Genomic DNA, 23,819 nt, shown 5'->3' on the forward strand with positions numbered 1-23,819 from the left:
GCTGTGGGGGCATTTAAGAGTGGTGCTTCCACAGAAATCATTAGAATGTAGGTGACCCACCTGGCTTCTCTGCTTTTTCCTGAGGTCTTCTTTACATAGGTTGTCTTGTTATGTGCAGCACTGGAGTCTCCTGGGAACCCAACTTATTATAATAACTAATAAAGAGGAACGCAATTCATTGATCATTGTGATCTTTCTTTCTGGTCACCAGTATTTTATTTATCACATACGTGGTGATCACAGCCCAAGGCTGGAGCCACTTGTGAATCTGCCCTCCTTTCTACCAGAGGCACTGTTTCCACATTCACAGAAGTTGCCTTGATGTCTTTTCAAACATTGTTCAAGAGGCTGCTAGAGCTAAGACGGTTTAATGAGCCAAAGACTCTAATGGAAAATCACAGGTTAAATTTTATTTCTACCGGAGAGAAGAGGTAGTGAGGCTTCCTTTAAACCACTGTGACAGTTGGACATCAAAGCACCTGGTGCAACCTGTATTTAACCTTGCGGGATGCTGGCAGGAAAGCTTAGGAATGTGTTCATAGGAAGAATCCAGAGTTTCTGCCATAACTCCCAACCTGGCCATTCTTTTCCTGATGCCATCCTCTGGTAGGCTCCTCTGGATCTCAAAAAGCTATCCCTTTCTAATCTGAATCATGGCCTCAAGAACAACCTCTCCCAAGTATGAGTCATAAACCATGGGACTGACTTTGCCAGAACAAGACGCGGAAGGCACAGTCATGGCAACATGGGGCGGTTGAGGCTGCCATTCCAGGGAAGCGGTGGTGGGAGCAGCTCCCTTGAGAATGCCATCACTTCTCTTAGAAATGGGGAACCTGTGAAGTTGAGCTGAAGTTGAAAACTAGACACACCTTGAGAAAGGCTCAGTGGGAAGGGCGTGGAACCGCTGAGTTGTTTCTAAGAGGCAAGAGGTGAGAGGCTCATCCACTACCATCCACCTGCCCCATCAGTCACAAATGGAGTCCCCCAGAGTGGACACATCCTGCCTTTAGTGGTGCTGTGGGAATACCAGAGAAGGACCCCAGTATTTCTTGAGCACGTGCTGTGTGTCAGACACTGCTGGGTACTTTAGCCATGATGTCACTTTATCCTCCCCACACAGGGAGGTAAGTGACATCATCCCCGTCTTGTGCACAAGGAAAATCAAGGCCCAGAGAGATTAAGTGAATCTCCCAGGCTCACCCAGCAAGCAGCAGAGATAGGATCAGGCCCTTCATCCTCTAAGTGCAAGGGCAGGGAGTCTTCTGTGGAACCCCAGCCCCCAAGCCTGTTATTTCTAGGGCAGTCTCCTTTCAGTCCTACAGCCAGCTTGGGGGTCCCCCTCCTGGCCTCTGAGCAAAGGGAATGTGGGGGTCTCCTGCGATGTTTTGCCTAACTGTATTTGTGATGCAAACAGGGCACTCCAGTTCCCTCTTGCCCAGCACCACCACGTCAGATGCGGCGGCTCAAGAGGGGTATGAGTCTAGGGCAGGAATGCTGGACTGGAAGGATCTGCTCGATTCACCTGACAGGACAGACTCTTTGGGGGCGGTGTCTTCCCGTAATCACCAAGACAAGAAGGGTAAGGCCTTGGAAATGCCTCTTCCTCTGGGGGGAGAGGGAGGGAAGAGTGAGGAGGACCGTGTAACTGCTTCCAGCTGCATCGTAGCAGCATTCGAGGAACCTCCAACACACTGATTGAGAGCGTCTCAGAAAAGACTACAATCCAGTCCTCTGTGCTCGGCTTGATCCTCAATTATTCCCGGATCAAGGAGAAAACACACAAAACAAATAACACATCCTCTCAGCTCCCTCCGTCCAAAAGAGGTGCGGCTTGGCCCAAAGCAGATCCCTCTCCACTCCTCTGAGCTCATTCTGTGATTCTGGGTCCTCCTTTCCCATTCCACAACGGGATGGAATGCAGGGCCGGCCTTGGCACGTGCACGTAATCCAGGCAAAGACCCGCTCAATGTGTGAATGGAGAGAGAGCAGGGCACAGTCTTTACTGGCCCGTAGCATCCCTCCCTCACGCATGGTGCTGAAAGTGAACAGAGCTGTCATCCTGCAATGTACCGTAACTGCCCTTTGAGGACAACAGCTAAGACAAAAATATGTTATTTAATCAAGCAGAATTGCTATGTATTTAAAACAGAAAGGAAGCTGCGCTCCATGAAAGGGACTCTACTGTGAACTGTCCTAAATTCTCCCCGGCTTTCTTTGCTCAACTAGAGACAGGAAATGTCCTCTCTTTTCTCACCAGTGGCTGCTTCTGGTAACACATCCTACTTTAGTTGCAGCTGCTTGTCCAAAAGACAGTCTTGTAAATCAGAGACTGAAAAGCCCAGTTAGCCACTGTGACCCTTGGAGGCCAGTCTCTGTCGTGTCCCCACCGTGGGGTTTTCTATGTATGTATTTCCATGTTTACTTTGAGAGACTGTTGGCCAGGCAGCCCCACACGCTAGACCCGCACCCTCTCTTTTGCGACTCACCTCCGCTGCTGTATGGGCCAAGCCGCAATGCGAGGGTGTAGCCCTTGTAACTTGTTCTGGAGCGTGTCCCCTCAAAAATCAATTTTCTTATTCCTCTAGAACTTCTGATTCATATTCCCTGCCCCAGACCTTAAAAAGAGTGGCTTCTGCCTCGGCAGCCTCCTGAAGCTGACAGCATCCCGCTCTTACCGTTCCGCGAGCGCGCCAGGCTCATGGGTGACGGGACAGAACTATCACGGTGGGCCACAAGCCCTACCGTGTGCCATTATTTGTTATGTGTGGCTCCAGACCGCAGATGTGTTGGTCTTGGCCGAGTTCTCCCGAAGAGACGGCTCCGTGAAATCAGTTGGTGTTTGGCCACCGTGACTTTCTGAAAAACCAAACAGCCGTTCCGGTAAAGCATTAAGTGTGTCAACCAGATCGCTAGCTGTTGGTTACAATCATTTTCTCTTCACTTCACTGAGACGGGTGGCATGAATGCTCCAGTTGTTAACTCCCCCAAGGGATGGAGGTTATCGAAGAGTCCAATTAACACTTTGACAGATCATTTTAAAATTCGGCACTGTTCGTTCTCTTGGGTCTTATTATGAATATTGACAAAGCTGGAAGCAGTCTACAAACTGTCAAGCAATGGTGGCAGAAGTGACCGCATGGGTGTTGAACATGATCACTGTTCCTGTTAACTCCTTGCCTTGCCCCGTCAAATTCGAGTTGGGTTTTTGACAATTGAGTATGTATTTGATGGGGCAATGACAATGGGTTGTTATGCAGAAAAATTTTTCGAAAACAAAACGTAGCTTAATGTTCCTTTTGCCATGATTTTTATGATTTTGATTTCCATTTTGCTCTGAATTGTTTTTCTGTTTAATGTTCATGATTTATTTTCACCTTCTGTTCTGTTTCGCTAAGCACTGTGTGGTATGACTTGGCGATGGCGTGATTCCGTTGGAAAAGTCTTGTTTCTTTGCTGACTCATGATGACGTCCCGCAGCTTAGCCCAGTCTGTGATCTCCTCGCTTCTTTTCATTTCCTGATGTGGGTGCTTAATGATGTCACATCCGCGTGCACAGCATCTCCTGGGATGCGAGAGTTTCATGGGTTCTGCGAGGGCCTCTGGCGGGTGCTCTTTTCACTGGGTCGATTGTCTCATGGGAATGTGACATTTGTGTGCCCCAGCTTTAGGAGCTAAATATACTCTGGAATTGTTCCTAAAATATCACACATTTCCCCACTAAGCAGAAAATGTGTCCCGCTCACCAGCTTGCTGAGGAGGAGTCAAGTGCCCCATGCCTTTTTTTTTTTTTTTTTTAATTTGGCTGCTAAGTAAGAGGCCAGTGAGCCGAGGAGCCCACAGCTCTGCCCTGCAGATTTGCTGACCACCACTGGGCCGGCCCCACTCTCTGTCCCACGACATCCTCCAGACAATCCTGCATTTCCAGAGTATGTTTGCTTGCCTTTTTCTTTCTTTTCCTTGCTGTTGTCTTTCGTCTCAATTTAATCCTGTACGTTCTTCACATTCTGTCAAAGCACCAATCCTCACCTTGCAATCTAACCCCCCTTCTGCTACCATTGTTCTCAGCCTCCCCCTTTCCAAATAATAGACCCAAGCCCTCTGCCCTTCTGTGGAATGTTCCAAGGCTCTTTCCTTCTACACTGTGAGGAGCATTCTGATGCTGTATGTACATAGACGGTTATACTAACAAAGCGTGAGAAGAGGCCCGTAAGGCTCACAGAAGCATTATCACCAAAAATGAAGTAATTTTCTCTCTCAGTAACTGGCCTTGCCCTTCATTACCCTACTGGCCTTGTCTAATGTCTCTTGTCCTTGCTGCTTTTCTTTAAAATTGCCTGATATCTTTCAAGCCCTAGATTCATTAGTAAAAACACAGCCAACTGCTCTGTTTTATCTCTGGGTCCCTAGATGTCTGGAGCCTCTAGCCAGCCCTTTAATCACCAAGTTGATAAACTGGATGCAGCCCTGGCTACTTCTTTCTTGGTTTTGCCACATTTAAAAATATATATTATTTATTCATCCTATAACTATTGAGGTGGTAATGAGTAGTTACAAAGGGGCTCTAATTACATATGAATAAGAAAGAAAATCCACTTTATTTTTAGATCTGGCTTGTCTCCCCCCACCTCTCTTCCCACAGCAAAAGAAATAAGAGCGTTCTTTTTTAGGTTAAGCAATACTGAAAATTAATAGCCACTCTTGTGCCTCTTGTTTCTGACCAAAAGTAATAATACCATAAAACCTGATTTCCAAGAAGACTGCAAGATATGTGAGGAAATTAGCCACGTACTCATCTGCCAAGAGAGCTGTACAGCATAAATATAAAATGAAAATGCTGACCACTGCTCTTAGGACACAATAAATCAGAAGAAAATCCCCTACTTGAGACTTTATAGAGTTCTTGTGAGTGGTCAGAAAACAGATAAAATGGTCAATATATACAAAGATGTTCCCATTTGATTGGAAATGCCAGCGCTGTAGTATGCTTATATATTTTGGGAAATCTTTAAAGTGAGATACTATCAATTATATTTAGTCAAGAGGATATATACGCATTGCAGACAAGAAAAAGATACAGAAACAATTTAAATTAGGTATCAAATGAATAATTTAAACTAAAACATACAGTAAATGTTGAATATATTTTAATCAATGTACAAGCTATTTGTGTAAGCACTTTTTACTTTGGGAAATAATATTGCAGTAAGATTCATAAGGTCTGTCAAGTATGGTGATGAGTATGTTGTCCATACTTCATGAACAATCCTGAAGAGAATTTTCTAGATCACAGAGTGTATCAACGATTCCTCCAACGCAGTGTAGCCTACAGCAGTAGGGCCTCCCAGTAGGACAGGTGGCTCCTTACAGGACGGGATTTAGGTGGTTCGGGACATCACGGCCTTCAAGAATACTGAATCCTGTGCTGGAAGCCATGCCCTTTTCATTTCTCTTTCAGTCTTCTTGGTTATGTCAAGGGAAAAGTCTCAGTTTGGTGCTTTACCGTTAACGACTCCCCTGACTTGCTACTACCCCACTCTGACAAGAATAAACAGGCTTTAGACTGGGGGCTTTGCCATGCAGCTAGAGCTAGCTGGGATTAAAGCGGTTTTGCTTTCAGTTACTTTTTTATGGTGACCTTCTATCTATGAATAGTGACACTTTCCCCCCCCATTTATGATGACAAAGTTTCTACTTGAAATACATTTTAAAGGTAATTTAAATAAAATATGAAGTAAATGCAAATGCTGGAAGTACAGGGGATAAAATTACTATGTAATATGGTAGGTAAGACTCACTGGTATCACTAAAACTGTAGTATTGGAAGTTGAGTGACTAAAGTTTGGGTAACTCTGGCCTCGAGCAATTACAGGAGTCCAGTGAGGATTCAACTACTACCCAAACCTGGCTTCTGGCATTTGGAAGAACATGACTTAATAACTGCCATGCTTCTGTGGGCCGGGCTCCGCGTGTTGCAATGATATGATCTAGGGCTCTTGTGACATCTCTTCCAACTACTGACCTTTGTGACTAGGGATGAGAACTTTGGTCAAGTAGGAGTTGAGAATAAAATGGACTTAGGTTAAAAGGAAATTACTCATTCTAGTCTTGTTAAGCATTTGGTGAGATTCTTCTCCCGACCAGCAGTGAGCACCCAAGGATACCGGCAGCTAGTGATTCCCCAAGCTGTGGCCGAGGGAAAGCTGACCTTAGGTATTTCTGGGGCCTGTCTCCTTTTCAGTTATCGGTATGGACTCGTGATACAGTGTGTTCCCCTAACCTGGCAGTAACCTACGCCTGACCCCTTTTTCCCTTTGCACTCATTCAAACTCTACCTATTCTGAGCCTCAAATGCTCATAGCCAGGCTTTCCTCATTAACAAGCTGAGAAATCCAATTTTAGGTGAGCAGTATAGATCAGGGAGCCAGGCCCCGATGGCGCCAGCATTTTAACAACCTCTGATGCTTAAAATCTAATGGATTGGGGATTTTAAAGTGCCCTGATTCTCTCAACAGGGAAAGTCACTTCTTGGCTCCTATCAAGTCTCATGTAGGTGATCCTACATACAAAGAAAATTACTAGCGATGACAAGAGTAAAGGAAGAAAAACAAGCTTCTCTTCTTTTCCTGACTCCTATACTTCGGCCAGATTTTCTCTCCCGTTTCCTCAGTACCATTACCATAACAAAAATGTTTTCTGAGGCATCTCAAGCAAAATTTATTACTGGCTCCACAGCACAGTATGGGATGCCAATAAGGAGTTAGAGGCTACACTAGAGATAGACACAGTTTCTATCCAAGAAACAGCAAACCGCCAGACGGATGAAGCACACATAGACAAGAAAGTGCATGGAAAAGCCCGGCCACCACTGCCTGTGTGAACAAGGCAAAAGTATGCGCAGCGGACTTTAGGAAAGGGCATTAGACGATTCAGGCAGCTTGGCTGATGTCAAGGACACAGCCTTGGAAGATGGTTTCTCAGACCCTTTTCTTCTTTTTTTTTTTTTTTTTCTAAAGATTTTATTTATTTACTTGAGACAGAGAGAATGAGAGAGAGAGAGCACATGAGAGGGGGGAGGGTCAGAGGGAGAAGCAGGCTCCCTGCCGAGCAGGGAGCCCGATGCGGGACTCGATCCCGGGACTCCAGGATCATGACCTGAGCCACCCAGGCGCCCTCTCAGACCCTTTTCTTTAGCCTTCCCTTCAGCACCAGTGTTGCGGCCGTCACATGCCCCTGGACAGGGAGGAGGATGGCGGAGGGAAGTGAGGTCTGTTTGGTGCAGGGTTCGTATTTTAAGGTTTTGTGGAAATGCTGCCAAACTCAGGCTTTTGTGGAACAGCCTTAACTTAGTTTCAAAAAGACGAAGCCCTTGATAATTTGCATAGCTCTTATTTGTAAAACCTATAGTATCACAGCCATTTTTTAAATGTGATGGTAGGACAGTCTTGGAGAATTCAGAGAAAAGGGTTCGGTCTGGTGGGGAGACTGCCAGTGGGCGGGGCAAGAGGCTGCACCTCCCACCCCACAATCCTCCCCCACCCCACCGACTGGACAGGTAGGAGTGGGCATGCGCAGAGCCCAGGAACACTAAAGAGACCGGGACTGACTGCTGTTGTTCCAACAACCATTCCGAATTAATTCAGTTCACTTATTTCTGTTTTGAATGTTAGAGGAAAGCGATCCTTCAAAGTTCACAAACAGTATCTAAAGTTGCTACTGCTGCCGCTGATGAAAATGAAGATACGATTTTTGAAATTGAGTCCATCTGTATTTCAATTTGTAAATTATGGTACCCTGGCCCCATAAAGGTTCAGAGTCAGTCTTGTTACTCTCTGTTATTTTAATCTCCAAAGTGTAGATGGGTCCAAAGAATATTTGTGGGAATCATTAGAAGCACATTATTTAGGGGTGGCAGAGTGAGGTTACTAGATTAAATACAGAATTCCTAGTTAAATTTGCCATGAATACTTCTTAGTGTAAGTATGTCCCACAGATTGCATGAGATATACTTATACTTGAAACATTATTATTCCGCTGAAGTTGAAACTTAACTGGATGTTCTGCGTACTTGCTTCCTGGCAATCCTGCTGGAAAAGACTGCTGATAATTTCTTCAGTGAGTACATAAAATCTAATCTCTAGATTACCTCTACCCTTTAACTCTAGAAAACCCTAGAATAACCCATAGAAGAGGAATTAAAGTAAAAATTTCATTCTGTAAAAAATATCAGAAAATTATCACTAGAAGTTATACATGCATTTGAAATGTTATAGAGTAATTTAAAAGATTATCACTGAATGCAGGCATTCAAATGCCACTTTTTGAGAGAGAGAGCGCGAGCACAGGAGTGGGAGGGGCAGAGAGAGAGGAACAAGCAGACTCCCTGCTGAGCACAGAGCCCAAGGCGGCTTGATCTCACCACCCTGAGATCAGACCTGAGCCAAAAGCAAGAGTCAGAGCTTAACCAACTGAGCCACCCAGGCGCCCCTCAAATGCCACTTTTAAGTGAGAAAGGCTAAGAAATTAAACCGTTCCTAAAACAAGGGCATGGTTAAAACTATTGGTTCTAATTTTATTTAACCTCAGGTTTTTATCAACTGTTATGTTAACCTGTTATTTTTTTTCTTCTTTAATTATATGGCTGCCCTTTTTTTCCATTTCTCATTTCCATGGCTTTGAAGGAGATTAACTAGAATCCAGAAAGCGCTAGAAAATATGTTTAATAATGGTGACAATAACCCCAGCTCAAAGAAAAGCAAAACAGCAACCTCACTTTCTTTCTTCATGCATTCAACAAACATTTAGCCAGAAGGTACTATCTACAAACTGAGTGTTACAGTGGATACTGATCTGAATTCCACATAAGTCTTCAAGTCAAGGAAATCAGTTTCACCGGGGCCTCCTGGCTAGCCAGTGAGGCAGAGTGAAGTCTGAGTAAGAGGAGTGTAGGAAAGAGGGGCCGGTGGAGCTCTGAGACAGGAGGGAGGGAGACACAACTCAGGTCCAAGCTGGGATCTGAGGGAAAGGCCTTGCAAAGTCTTGAAGGGTAAGAGGGGGAAAAAGGCCGTTGCAAGCTAAATAAGCCACATGATCAGGACAGGAGGCTAGGGGAGTACAGAGCGTAAGGCAGTGTGTGCTATGACTAAGGTGATGGAGTATTTGGAGGGCCACAACGAGACCTGAGATTGAAATGGTAGTCTGGAGCCTTCAAAGTTATGCTAAGGGCTTTGGGCTGTAGCTGTGGGCAGTGGGGGATAGGAAAGTGGATGGGTGGGAAAAAGGGATGAAAGGAGCGTGGGAGCGAGGGACAGACGGAGATCAAGAGGATGACAGACATGTAACAAATGGATCATTCAATAATATTAGGCTATTGGTTACATATATACAGTAAGTTTGGGAAATGGAACTTTACATCTGTTTTAGATCTAAAGTGTCTGCTGGCATTTCCCTGGTAGATGCTCCTTGCCAAGCTATGAGCTCTATCCTAGGTAAAGCTCCAAGCCAACCAGCTCAACTCCAATTTTGGGCTTCTCTGTCTTTCTAGTTAAAACACTGGGATGCACAGCATCCAGATCAGACTCTGAAATCGGGGGAGCCCGAGAAAGAAACACTAATATAATCCAGGGCGCCACCATGTATTTTTACTAGATTAATATTGCCCTGTCACCTACCAGAAGAATCTATTTGAATAGCCAAGGAAGCAGGCCAGGTGCCGGGCTTTCGGACGGATGATGGGAGCGTGCGCTCTGCAGGAGGGGCTCGGACTGAGCAGCCCACGTGGAAGGCTGTAATTGTTCTCTCAGCCGTGGGCCAGAGATGTAGATTTGATCTAATTAATTTTGTATCCTCCTGACAACTTGCTGAATTTATCTAAGGTCTTGATGAGATTATTGTGGAAAGGGTAGATGAAAAAAAAAAAAAGTTAAATGTCAGCCATGTAGGAAGCTGCTTCATCTCCCTGCCTGCCGGCATCTACACACCAATATTTAAAGTTTCTTTTAGAGAGATACCAACTAAAACCTTTTTCTTCACCTAACATCCATTTTCTCAAAAAAAAACCCAAAAAACAAAAAACAAATGAAAGGCTGAAATTATGATTATGGAGACTTGAATTTTTTCTTCTAAAATCATCAACTTAAACCTTAGGGTATTTTACAAATCAATTCACGTTCTAGACGTGCTTCTTACCTTTCATCTGTAGCCACTTTTTCAAGGCACATCACCCTTGACATGAATTCATTTTATGCCCCCCCCCCGCCACCCTTTCCCCTCAATCTTTTTTTCCATTCTCTCCTATCTTTTGCACAAAAACACACACAGTGACGAAGTTTTCTGACAGCTTAATGGAACTTTCAAGGACTACAGGGACCAGGTTAGGCATGATCTTATTAACTGAACATCTGGAGTAGTTAAAAATTTGCTCTTTAATTGGTTCGACTTTACGGTGTTCCTCTAAAACTTGTTTTGTCCTAACAATAAAATTGCAGAGAATCGATTTGTATTTTGGATCATGCATAATAATGAAAAAATAATATTAGCGGGGCGCCTGGGTGGCTCAGTCGTTAAGCGCCTGCCTTCGGCTCAGGTCATGGTCCCAGGGTCCTGGGATCGAGCCCCGCATCGGGCTCCCAGCTCCGTGGGAAGCCTGCTTCTCCCTCTCCCACTCCCCCTGCTTGTGTTCCCTCTCTCGCTGTGTCTCTCTCTGTCAAATAAATAAAATCTTTAAAAAAAGAAAAAATAATATTAGCTTTATCTCAAAGCTTTCTTTCTGATAGCCTCACTTCCTGGAGTTTTAAAAAAGAAAAAGAAAAAGAAAAAAAAAAGCCTGTTAGAAGGTTCACTTTGCAAACCGTACTGTTCATAGACAAAGGAGCCTAGTAAGGGCCAAAGAGTGGGAACTGGGATATTTCCCGAGGACGGCTTCTTTTTCTTGACATTATACATGAGCACAGCCTCGAAAGCTCCAAGTGTTGCTCAGAATGCACAATTCATGTCCTTACCATAAAGAGAAAGGACGGAAAAGCTGTATTCACCTGCCGGTCCCAGGGAGAGACAGGCCACGCGAGGTAATAGTTCAAGTCCCGCGAAGCGTATGGCCTAAAAAGATCCACACAGACTGCATCACCTGTAAATCTCCCAGCACCTTCGATTACAGAAAGGCCCTGAAGTAAACTAGTGAAAAGTAGATGGCTGTACTCAAATATATCAAGTGCACGGTAGACAGGATCTTAATCGGTGTCAGAAAGCTAATTACGGGCAGTGTGAAGGTTTGTCATCTTTAATTAATATTTCTTAAGCTCTCATAAGCCTACAGCCTGGGAACTATCTTCGGAAAGAGATTCATTTTTTAATGGGATAATAGGAATTTCCCACTCCAATTACTTTTAAATTTCCTAATTTTTAAAAGGATGCGTTCTTTTTAAATATGCTTCTGCAATTACATGTCTTCACTGAAGGCAGAGGCGGTCATGAACTGTACAGAAATAATGCAAGTTCGCTACGGTCACTACTGACAATGCTTTATTAGGAGGGAAAAGAGTGTCAAGAAGTTTATAGGGCAGCAATCCGCATTATGCCTAACCTTTTGGACATATTAAAGCTTGTCATTTCCAGTCCTACAGCCTCTTGTTACTCATAAATAATAGATAACACTGGACACAATCATCTGACATTTGTTAAGGCAATAAATATACCCTAAGTGCTGATGGGTCTTGCACTGCATGGTTTAGAATCACACAGCAGGAATTTAATGTAACTTAAAATGTCTTATATAATTCTATGGATTTGCAGATTCAGTTCTGCTCAGCAGATCTGTAAGCACTAAGCTCTGTGCAGTACGCTGTTGGGGTCGGCATTTTTATGATCATAAAGCAGGACCTGGATTTGGGGAATGAGCTCCAGTCCTTCCTTCAATTCAGAAATATAAAAGAAACCTTTCTGAATTTCTTATTCTCTTGTCTGGTCAAGCAGGAGGAGGAAAGATGCCCAGACCCACTATCAAATGTCGCCTGATGGCTGTGCATTGTTTGAGTGGAGTCGATTTTGAGGTCACGTGACATAACACGCGGGCCTCTCGAGGAGGCTGCTCTAGTCACAGTGGAACTCTGCTTCTTCTGTCCCTGGGGCCCAGTGCTGCCTGGGCTGACCCAACCTAGGCCGTATGTGGGCTCTGCAGCACCAGCCACTCCCTGATGGCCCCTGTGACAGAGATGGGGAGCCTCAGATAGTCCCCTCCGTGTCTTCATGCTGGGGCAAATAAAGAAACCGCGGGCATTTTTCCAACAGCTTGCAGCGCTAAGCAAATTGGGCTGATTCTGTTACAGCAGGGCCACTGTGTTTTAGGCAGTATGTCAAGCTTCTGTCAGGTACCAAGGGAAAGTGTTAGGGATTTGTTTGTCTTTCCAATAAAATCACATTAATTTTGTATTCTTTGTCAGGAAATGGTAACTCCAGTAAAGAACTGTCATACCCAAGACCCACTAAAGACTCAGACTTTGAGCCCCAAGGAAGACTGCATTTATTTATTTATACTAGAAATCATTTTGAAGGTCTGGCTATACAATGCCTCGGTGGTATCTGAGGCTGGGCTTTAAACATTCAATTTCTGGCCTATCGTTCATGTCATGTAGGGCAGGATTTCTCAAGTTTTAGTGAAAATAAGAATCACCTGGTGGGCTTGTGAAAACACAAATTTATGAACCCTAACTCCAGAGATTCTGATTCAGAAAGTCTGGGTAGGACCCAAGGATTTGTATTTCTAACAAGTTCCAGGTGATGCTGATGTTGAGCACAATGATTTTTTTTAATTTTTTAAAATTTGTAAAAGATTTTATTTATTTATTTATTTATTCATTCATTCATTCATTCATTCATTTAAGAGGGAAAGAGAGAGCACAAGCAAACTCCCTGCTGAGCAGGGAGCCCAACAGGCTCAATCCCAGGACCCTGAGATCAGGGCCTGAGCCGAAGGCAGACGCTTAACTAACTGAGCCACCCAGGCACCCCAAGCAACAATGATTCAAGACACTTTGCAAGTTGCCGTGGGCTATCTTACTTCAGGTCATTCTCTTAATATTTTGTTTTACATTTAAATCTTTACTTTTCTACTCTTGGCTGACACAGTCAAACCTTACCAAAGTATTCATTCAAAGAGTCTATCTTGGACCCTGTACAAGGCAGGTAACTTGTCAGAAATTCTAGAAATACTATTACATTATTTTTAAGATTTTATTCATTTATTCATGAGAGACAGAGGGAGAGAGACAGAGGCAGAAGGAGAAGCAGACTCCCTGCAGATTCAGGAGCAGGGAGCCCAATGCGGGACTCGATTCCAAGACCCTGGGGTCATGACCTGAGCCAAAGGCAGAGGCTTAACCGACTGAGCCACCCAGGCGCCCCTTCTATTACATTATTAATTGGGCATTAACAAATGTCCTGCACAATGCCCAGTGCTTTACATGCATTCATTTATTTAACCTATTAAATCCTTCCAACAACACTCGTCTCATAATCAATAGTACTGATGCTCAGAGAAACTGGCTTGCCAAAGGTCACAAAGCTAGTTAGTTATAAAGCCAAAACTCAAAGCCAGGTCTTTATGACCTCCAGGTTTATGTTCTTAACCAGTTAACACCCAACCTCATCTATAATCCAGATCCCAAGAACTATATTTCCAGCAAGTTTAAGTTGGCAGCTTTAGTATTCAAACAGACCTGCTTCCTCGTATTTATCTTTGCTTTGTAGAGAAAAAAGTCAAAGCACTGCAAACGATTCAAAGAATCACCTGAATTTCACAATATTAGTGAAATTTTAGTTGGAGATCCACTTCACCATTTTGTAGCTTTGATGCCTTGTGAGAGAGCAAAGCAAGACAATGGGACTAGGAAGGTGGAGAACAGAAATGCTTTGTCTGGTTTCAGAAATTGCTTAGATGTTGGGTTTCCAGTCTTATTAGAAAGAAAACCTCAAAAAGAAGGAAAGTAAACTACATAAATTCTGCTAAAACTTTGCCCATCTGAAATAATCATTACCTTTACAAAGAGAGTGACAGTTCTAACACATGCAACCATAGCCCCACATTTCAGGGCATGGCTTTTAAAAATCATCTTATCATGATGCCCAATCTAGACCTCAATCCATGCAATGGTGTAGCCCTCCACGGGCAGAGATCTGAGGACTCCCCCTGGCACAAAGGGGAAATCAAGCTGTTTCTCCTCTAAAAAATGTGAAACAGAATGAATTTCATGCTTGTTCTCCCCTTTTCGGCCTGTGATGGCATCCCAACAACAAGAAAAAAAAATGCATCAATTTCAAAGGTGACAGAACAGGAAGTGGATTCATCCACAGACAACCACAGTAAGCACTATTTCAGTATGTGAGCTTTAATTTAGCTTCTCAACTGAGGGAAGCTGCCTCTACCTTGGTCAGCCATTGACTTGATAAATCCTGAGGACCACAGCTCCTCCCGGCACCTAATCTTCAGCCTGCCAGGGGGGTTAAAAAAAAAAAAAAGGAAAAGGAAAGTTTGAGTTATAAACTCTGAGCCCATTTCCACGGCTGCAGGCTCATCAGTTTATTCTTAAGCCATCTGGTTCACGTTATGCCCTAAGACAAGAAGAGGGCTCCTTCCTGCCGAGATAACCACAGAGAGTTCCCGCTGCATTTTCAGTATGGTCTCCACTGGGTGCGGTGTGGCTTTGAGGATAAACTGTCTCCAGTTAGGAGTTCTTTTCCCCCTATTTGTTTTCTTCTCTCCTTAACGGGGATTACAGCCGGCCCTCTGTGGTTAGCAGCCATGATGCCTGGCCCATGATGAGTTCATTCATTCATACTGCCTTGCGGGGCTGGGAGCCTGGCATTTTGTTGCAATAAGATTTTCAAACAAGAAAAATTGGGTTGTTAGATTCCATTCACCCAAGTTCTTATGAGGATTTCAAGGAAATTGCAGGCTTGTCTTACTATAAAGGAAAATCAAGAGTTTATTTTTAGGGGATCGTACTCCAGAGCTTTTCTTGGTGTTTTGCCATCTTTGTTAGCTCTCAGGCCCAACAAGAAACCCGCTCTGGCTCGGCCGTGAAGGAAATGTCCATCCTCCTTTTTGCCTCTGCATATTTCTCTAAAGGACACAGAGAGGCTTTGTTGTCTTTGTGGTCACCGGGTCCGCTCTACACAGATGCCTATTAATTACTTCACTATGGAGACAGACACATCCATCATATCACAGCAGCTCAGAAACAGGCAGTCCAGTGAGCAGGGGTGAGAGGGGAAAGTGCGCACTTAACCATTTCGAGGTCCTGGCCGCCAGGGGCTCCTGTACTTAGCAAGGTAACGGGGTGGGCGTGGGTAGGGCTCCTCCTTGGCATGTCGTTTAACAGGTGCAGCTGATTTTGTGTGTTTGCATTTGTCTCGTTTCATGCTTTGACAGGACAGCCATCTCCCAGCTATTTCTGTAGGATTCAGGGGATAAGTATAGGTGAAAAAAAAGTTTTCATTTTAAAAACAGTGAAAGTAAATTTAGGTGGACTAGCCGTGCTTCTGATGCAAAGGTACTAAGTCTCCGAAGTCAGCTGTTTTTCAATGAGGGATTCAGCATCCAGCAGAGTAAGCTGAAAGTCAGCTTTCTCAGGAAAGACGACCCGTAAAATTGCAGGTAAATTAACCAAGAACTTTCCTTCCAAAATGGACATGTCTTCTAAACACCTTTTTCAGTCATTCAAGGTTTTCCACAGCCTTCTAAATGGTGTTTAGCTCTTGCTCTTATTTTCTCTCTACAAGTACTCATGCATTCATTCACTATTTATTTAGCAGATATTATTTACTAAGCACCTGCATGCCTGAGAATTTAGGGGTAAATCTCCCTCCTAAAACAATCTCAGTGAGAAAAACAAACATGAAGTAACATTAAGAGTGATGACTTTAGGATAGAGAAGTGCAGATCTCCAGGTCACTCAGAGAAGAGCTAACCTGGTCGGAGTAAGTTGGCGAAGGCTTCCTCCTTTAAGCTGAGGCCTAAAGGAGAGGGTCAGAAGAATGTGGGGTGAGCAGGGATATCCCCGGTACAGGGAACAGCCTGTGGGAATGCCCAGAAGCAAGGGAGAGTACAGCCAAGTGGCTGGTGCTCTAGGCATGAGACTAGATGGGAGTCAGACCATTCACCATTATGAACACAGCTTTTACTCTCCTTCCCTCCTTGCATGGTTCTTCTCTCTGCTTCAGCTGACATCCACCGAGCTAGAAGCAATGCATCTCATGATGCTTCCCCACTCTGGAAGTAGTTCTTGCGTGAGCATGGGCCTTCTCCCCTAGCGGATGACAGGGTTTGTGCCTCCTTCACCTCTGTCTCTCCAGCACTTGGCACACTGCTTTGGTCTGTGCTCAGGAAATGTTTGCTGAAGGCACCCACAAAGATGGGAGCTGAAACCTTGTTATGCCATGACAATGAGAGTGAAGGCACCAGGAACAGCACAATCCAACCCTGAGTGAGGAGATCTTTTCTGAGGCATGCTGTGCCATGGTGCTGGGCTTCCCATGCAGATTAGACAAGTGTAGACAATCCTAGAACAGGGCTACCAGAAACCATTCTCTGTTTTCTAAATAAAGAATAAAGAATTTGATGTTTGAAATTTCAAAATGCCTTCACATGATCATCATAGGAAAATTCACAACTGTGTTGGACTTCCTCTTACTTTACAGTTTATAACTGTTCTTATTTTAATTACATTTTGCAGGGCCTGGGGGGTAGGATTGTTCATAATCTTTTCATTGCTTCAGCCTCTAAAGAGCTTCCAATTGTCCCTCTGAGACCTCCCTCTAGCATCCCTCCAGCATCTGAAAACTCTCACCTCGGGGGAAAAAAAAGTGAAGATTCTATTCTTTCTCAGTTCTGCCAATTTAAGGCATGATTTCAGAGAAATCTCTAAGCCATTGTGTGCCTTGCTTCCTGCAATAGGAAGGTGGAAAGAATAACCATTTAGCACCTCATGACTGGTGAGAAATAGCTGGTGGTTAATGAATCAATGCAAAGGATGTTTCAGATACTGTTTTCATTACAATGCCCCATTTTCAGCTGGTGAGAGCAGAAGGCCCAGGGGTTGGTAGAGGAAGACATTTCAGGGCCCCAGGATAGAGAAGCCAACTCTTACTGGTCTGGCGGGAGGGGGGGGGCGCCAGGGGGATACCTGGAGAGGGAGTATGCCACCCTCCAAAAGCCCCTCCACTTCCCCAGGGTTCCATGCAACATCTGAAGCAATGACGTTCAACCAGCTCCCTTGGCAGAGTTGTATTTATTTCAAAATATTCAATTCCACGGGGCTAGCCAGTTGTTACAAATAACCCATCTACCCTCATCATCTCTTTTGGAATTATCCCAGAATGAATTTTTCATTTTTGATACAGTTTCTCTTATTATTTTAAACATATACTGAGCACCTTTATCAATTTGTCTAATGGATGTTAGTATGATTACATTCTGTTCTATGGATGGAGATATATTTTGGTTCTGTAACTTCAGAAGGTTATGGTCACTGCAAAAATGTCCCACCAAGTTTAGAGGCCCACTTAAAAGTGTCTCTGCAATGTACTGCAAAACCAGCTATCTGGTAATCATTTATTAAGTGCCCAATTAAGGAGCCCTGGTGATGATGAGGGTTATAAATGCATATAAAATAAGGTCCCCGCTCTTGAGGAGCTGAATGCAGGATTTTTACTCCACTAGGAGTCTAACTACAATCGCTGCATTTTGCTCAACATTTCCTGCTTTTGTTGTTTTACTTATTTCAAAGTGCAGGACCTATAGGCAATCCTGGGACAGAGGTACATGTTCCCTTAGTTGCCTCAACATATCCCTTTGGCAACATTTGGACAGCACAAGGTTGGAGCTGGGAAGAACAGGTCTGCCCCACTCCCCCGGGAGACCCATAGCAAATGGAACCAAATGGAGAGGCTGTGACTGTTACTCTGAAGCCCTCGGTGAGCTGCGAGCCCACCACATCTCCTTGGTGGCTTCTTTTGACCGATAGACTTGTCCAGCAAACTACAGCATTTAAGTTCTTTCTTATTCGTTACTTCATTTGATTCTTGCAAGAACCCAGTAAGGCATTAAGTGTATTAACCCCACATCGCAAATGAAAATAAACTGAGGCCCAGAGATGGGCCAAAAGGTCACCCAGCAGTAAGTGGGAGCCTAAGACCCCAGGCCTCTGGAGATCTCTAGTGCTGCTTGTACCAGCCCCCACGCCCACCCCCACCCCCAACAAGACCACTGTGTTCAATCCTTCACAGTGACCAATGTCACAGAGCTGATTTAATCATTTCCATAAATGCCCCTTTGCCCTTTTCATGATATAAGCAGAAAGCTTTAAGTTTGGAAGGGATTTTCCAAAAATGACTTATAACTTCTTATCTTCCTGACTTGTGCTTTCAACTTAATCTCTGATCTGTTTCTAAATGTGTACCTGGGATTTCCGAATTTGCACAAGCAGATGAGGGAAGGGCACCTGCTTGGGGTAGATATCTCAAAACTGAAGAGAGGCAGGCTTTTAAGGGCACTATTTACATAACAAAAGGAGATTGGGGGGGCTGTTTGAGACACCATTTTTCTCAAAGGTCATACCCTATTTGATTTGTTAACAGCCAAAAACCTGAACTCAAATGTCATCCCCTAAAAAAGTTTTACCCAGTGAAAGAGCAAATGGTTTCCATGAGATTAAAATAGTCAAGGACCTTCAGACATGAAAGAATAGCTATAAGGAAAAAAGTCATGAATAAACTTGAAATTTTTGCAGTTTTCCCAATTAAACAATGAATGAAACAAATGGACTACTTTAGCTGCCTTCTTTCCCTGTTCCCCTTAAGCTGAGAGGTCAATTTCAATTATAAAATACCAAAGTCAATTATAGATAACTACCTATTATTATAAGGATGCATTTATTGGGAAGACACAGCCCCCATGAATATGATTGCCAGGAGGGGATCCATGAAATACCCACTGCCATGAAAAATCTACCTGGTATGCCCCCCACACACACGCCTTGGTGAGGTCTCCCCTGTGGTTAGATTCCACTGAGATCACCAAGTCAATGAGGGAAATTAAACCCTTTTTATTCACAGGTGTACATTTTTGTGCCACTGTACGTAGGTGGTTAAAAATGATCTTCAATAGAACCCCAAACACAATCAAAACTGAAAGAAAATCAGTTGCTATTTTAGCATTACAACAAGGAAATGCAAATTTAAGGAAGAACTTTTCATTTGCACAGTTCCTTGGTGACTAGGTATTAAAACATATTTGGATGCAGCAAGACACCTCATGGTTTGGGGAGCTCCACATTATAAAAGGTGTGAGTTACAGCCGAATTTCCTGCTGTTTTTTTGCTTCTCCATTTCTATCCCTTAAAAGTTCAGGAAGCTAAATCTGGAAATATTTGAGAAGTGTCACACTTGGAAATTATTCAGGGTCTTGCCATTTTAATACTCTTTCTCCGGGGTGAAATCGCCTGCCGTGCCCTTCATTACCAAGGGCACTTTTTTAATCACAGAATCTTTGTTTCTCAAGAGATATTTGCTGCTTCTGTTTATTCCCCCTGAAGTCACAATCCTTTGTCACAGGACAATCATTTCCACAGCAACCAACTGTGATGTCACAAGTTAAGGGGAGGAGGAATGTTTAGACAGTAAAGAGAACGAGAATGTTCTCTTCCACAGGCAGAGGTTTCTGAGTTCTAAAACCATTGCTTCCCTAGTCAAAATATTTTAGCAGAAAGACCCTATGACAAAGCTGCATTTCTTCAGTGTCTCAACTGTGACATACGAAGCATTTCAGCAGAAGGTGAAGGGCTGCATGTTGTGGGCTTAGGAAGGGGTACAAGTTTTTATTTCATTTCATTCTAATTCTGTGCCAGTGAAATCTGCCAGTAAAATACATTAAGCATATTCCAGAAAGAGATGATTTACCAAATGAAAAATGTGTCTCCTGAGACCAGAGAAGGTACATTTTCTGTCTTACTATCATTTCCATAATAGGAACAATGTTTACATTTCCTCAGCCCATGCAGTGCCTCTAATGTATTCATGTTCTTTCACCCTCCAGAGGCAGGAATTGAGGTATTTGAGATTTTATTTTTTAGCTACCGCATCAAGCACTTAAGATCTGACAATTGTGATGTGTATTCTCACTTGGTATTAAAAAATGAAAGCCTCAGTGTTTGCATTTGATTAGAGTCTCTCAGCTTGGTGGCTGATTAGGCAGGAACAGGGAAGGCAACTTTCTTCAGAAACAGCATCTCGGTTAATGTAGTGTAAGATTATTGACGGGTGTAGTCACATAATTTTTATTAAATTGAAGAGATTAGCTCTGCTAAAGAATCTCACCGTGACAGCAAACTCTAGCCCTAATAATGAGACCTGACACTTTTCAAACCCACTCCAGGGCCCCAGATGGTCTTTTTTTCTAAATACTCATTCAGTTCAAGTAAGGGAAGAGCTTCGTTCAAATATTCAGCATATTTACCTGAAATTGAGTGTGCATTGCTTTTTTTTTTTGGAAGGATGATACAAAATCAGCATAAACATTTGTAATGCAAGCTTTAGCTATTTTCTTTCACCGTAAATGACACACGAGGTCTTCCTCCAGTTGCCTGAAATGCACACATAGCTTTTTCTCCAGACAGAGGCCATGGTGCCCACAAAGAAGTCATCAGAGAAGACCCTGGAACCCTGGAGCGTTGTGCCATTCGTTCATTTAACGGGCATAAAATTGTTGCCTCTTCCCCTCCGGACTCAAAGTATCTCTGTTATCCCAATTTTCTGAGGGGAAGACTGAGAAAAGATGAAGGAGGGGGGCGGGGAGGGATAAATTTTGGAAATGAAAAAGTGTCCTACTCCACAGACTGAAGCAAGCAGAAAGAGCGTATACTTGAGAGAGGGGGGAAAAGCACTTTTTCAGAACACAAAGAAGGCAGCAAATGAAGTCTATTTACATATTTCACGGGGGGCGGGGGCGGCTTGGAGAGGATTAATTAGTTAATGTTTGGCAAGCTGCCGCCCCGAGACAAGTTATGCAGAGGTGCTATCGTCACTTATTACTGTTACTAATTAACGGGGTGAACGCCAAACAAAAATAAGCCCCGCGGCGTGCTTTCATTTCTTAACACCGTGTGCGATGTCTATTGCAGGAGTGATTCGGGAAAGTTACCTCAAAGGCCATGACCAGCTCGTCCCTGTCACCCTCCTGGCCATTGCGGTCATTCTGGCTTTTGTCATGGGGGCCGTATTCTCTGGCATCATCGTCTATTGCGTCTGCGACCACAGGCGCAAAGACGTGTCCGCCGTGCAGCGCAAAGAGAAGGAGCTCGCCCACTCGCGCCGGGGCTCCATGAGCAGCGTCACCAAGCTCAGCGGTCTCTTTGGGGACACCCAGTCCAAAGACCCGAAGCCGGAGGCCATCCTCACACCACTCATGCACAACGGCAAGCTCCCCACGCCCGGCAACACGGCCAAGATGCTCATCAAGGCCGATCAGCACCACTTAGACCTGGCGGCCCTGCCCACCCCAGAGTCCACCCCGACGCTGCAGCAGAAGCGGAAGCCCAGCCGCGGCAGCCGCGAGTGGGAGAGGAACCAGAACCTCATCAACGCCTGCACCAAGGACATGCCCCCCATGGGCTCCCCTGTGATCCCCACGGACCTGCCCCTGCGGGCCTCCCCCAGCCACATCCCCAGCGTGGTGGTCCTGCCCATCACGCAGCAAGGCTACCAGCACGAGTACGTGGACCAGCCCAAAATGAGCGAGGTGGCCCAGATGGCGCTGGAGGACCAGGCGGCCACCCTGGAGTATAAGACCATCAAGGAGCATCTCAGCAGCAAGAGTCCCAACCACGGGGTGAATCTGGTGGAGAACCTGGACAGCCTGCCCCCCAAAGTCCCCCAGCGGGAGGCCTCCCTGGGCCCTCCGGGAGCCTCCCTGTCTCAGAATGGCCTGAGCAAGCGGCTGGAAATGCACCACTCCTCCTCCTACGGCCTTGACTATAAGAGGAGCTACCCCACGAACTCGCTCACGAGAAGCCACCAGGCCACCACTCTCAAAAGAAACAATACTAACTGCTCCAATTCCTCCCACCTGTCCAGAAACCAGAGCTTTGGCCGGGGAGACAACCCGCCCCCCGCCCCACAGAGGGTGGACTCGATCCAGGTGCACGGCGCGCAGCCCTCGGGCCAGGCCGTGACTGTTTCGCGGCAGCCCAGCCTCAACGCCTACAACTCGCTGACGAGGTCGGGGCTGAAGCGCACACCCTCGCTAAAGCCGGACGTACCCCCCAAACCCTCCTTTGCCCCCCTTTCCACATCCATGAAGCCCAATGACGCGTGTACATAATCCCAGGGGGAGGGGTCAGGTGTCGAACCAGCAGGAAAGGCCAGGCGCGCGCCCAGCTCGGCGAGGCCCTCCACTGCCTGAGTACCCACCAGACCAAGACGGCCGCGGCGGAGCGGAGGACGCTGGGTGCCCCCCTCGGGGGCGCAGGGGGACTCTGGAAAACTGGGCCACGTGTTTGGGTGAAGGTTTGCGACGCGGGACTCACCTCCATTCTCTGACTTCACTCTCCCCTCACAGCGTGCAGCAGGTCGGACTCACGAGAGACTTAAACTACCATCACAAACATGAGCCAAAAGCACACACCCACCCACCTTCCCACGCATGCGCGCGCGCTCGCGCACGCGCGCACGCTCACCTCCCCCACCCACACCCGCACCCGCACCCGCACCCGCACCCGCACCCGCACCCGCACCCGCACCCGCACCCGCACCCGCACCCGCACCCGCACCCGCAGGTGAGCAATGACTGCAACATGTTGTCCGTGACTGCACCGGGCGCCTGCTAACAGGGCTGGCGTTCCACCTGCAAAACACAGATACATTTTTAAAAATCATGAAAATTAAAAAGACAAAAAAATAAAGAATTCATTGATAATTCTAACTCAGAACTTTAACAATGGCAGAAGTTTACTATGCGCAGATACTGTGAAATGCCCACCAGTGTTACAGCTTTCTGTTATTAGCAGATGAATGCCATGTTGGGCAACTACGTCATAGATTTCTGCTCCTCTCTTTTAATGAAATAACGTGACCGTTAACGCAAGTAACGCTTTATTTATTGTTCACCCTTTTTTTCCTTAAGGAAAGGACTCTTCCACATACCAACCTATGAACAGCTCTTCAGAAAGCCCCTTGAAAGTTAAACTATTTAACGTGAAATCCATTAACTGGAATAATTGAGTTTATTTTTACAATAAATTCACTGAGTAAATAAGTTGGAGCTGCAATTCTGAGCTTTGTGTTTGGACTGTCTGATCTCTAGCTAAAAGAAAACGTTGAGAGAGAAATATTTATTTAAATCAACCAGTTAATTTGCTGGTCAGGTCTCTGGCCCTATAACATGCAAAAAATTAATTAGTTTAAAAGTCCTTCCAGATCCTAATTTCTAAAGCAACCAGGAGAGGAACTTTTAGAATGACACATCCTGCGTCCCATTTGCTGCCAACAATGTGGTTGTCAGTGGTTCCTACTTTCTGTGAAGGCACCAGCTTGTGATACCCATCTCATTTCACCTTGCATGTGAGACAGCAAACAAAATCCACTAAAGGCGTGAACTAATTAATATGCTGGCTGCTACCTTGCATAAATTAATGGTTTGCTCACACGGGTTTTTCGTGGGATTACATCTGTGAATAGCCTCTTTTCCACATGTAAATTTGTGCCTTACACCCTGAGTTGTGTACACTTGTAAACTGGCGTTATGATAAACTTGGGGGGGGGGGGGGGGGGGGGGG

General features: G+C 45.0%; 1 protein-coding gene and 1 long non-coding RNA gene across 5 annotated transcripts in view; one reads left to right on the forward strand and one right to left on the reverse strand.

Moving 5' to 3' along the window:
* Nucleotides 1-22,655, reverse strand: part of LOC115937121 (uncharacterized) — a 275,150-nt gene extending 252,495 nt beyond the window's left edge. For both annotated transcript variants that reach the window (XR_014147283.1, XR_014147282.1), the window contains exon 1: nucleotides 22,572-22,655. This is a non-coding gene — a long non-coding RNA (uncharacterized LOC115937121). The remainder of the gene's footprint in view (nucleotides 1-22,571) is intronic.
* The window catches only part of SEMA6A (semaphorin 6A), a 124,961-nt gene extending 101,662 nt beyond the window's left edge, over nucleotides 1-23,299 (forward strand). For 2 of the 3 annotated variants that reach the window (XM_081827213.1, XM_081827214.1), the window contains 2 exons: nucleotides 1,415-1,579; nucleotides 21,168-23,299. In XM_081827213.1, the coding sequence (XP_081683339.1) occupies nucleotides 1,415-1,579; nucleotides 21,168-22,366 (1,364 nt within the window). In that variant the 3' untranslated portion in view covers nucleotides 22,367-23,299. The remainder of the gene's footprint in view (nucleotides 1-1,414; nucleotides 1,580-21,167) is intronic. The other variant, XM_081827215.1, reaches the window with a different exon arrangement.
* The last annotated feature ends 520 nt before the right edge of the window (nucleotides 23,300-23,819 follow it).

Source organism: Leptonychotes weddellii, chromosome 7, assembly GCF_054177405.1.
Source record: "Leptonychotes weddellii isolate Sample4059 chromosome 7, ASM5417740v2, whole genome shotgun sequence".
In the NCBI taxonomy this organism is placed as follows: Eukaryota; Metazoa; Chordata; class Mammalia; order Carnivora; family Phocidae; genus Leptonychotes; species Leptonychotes weddellii.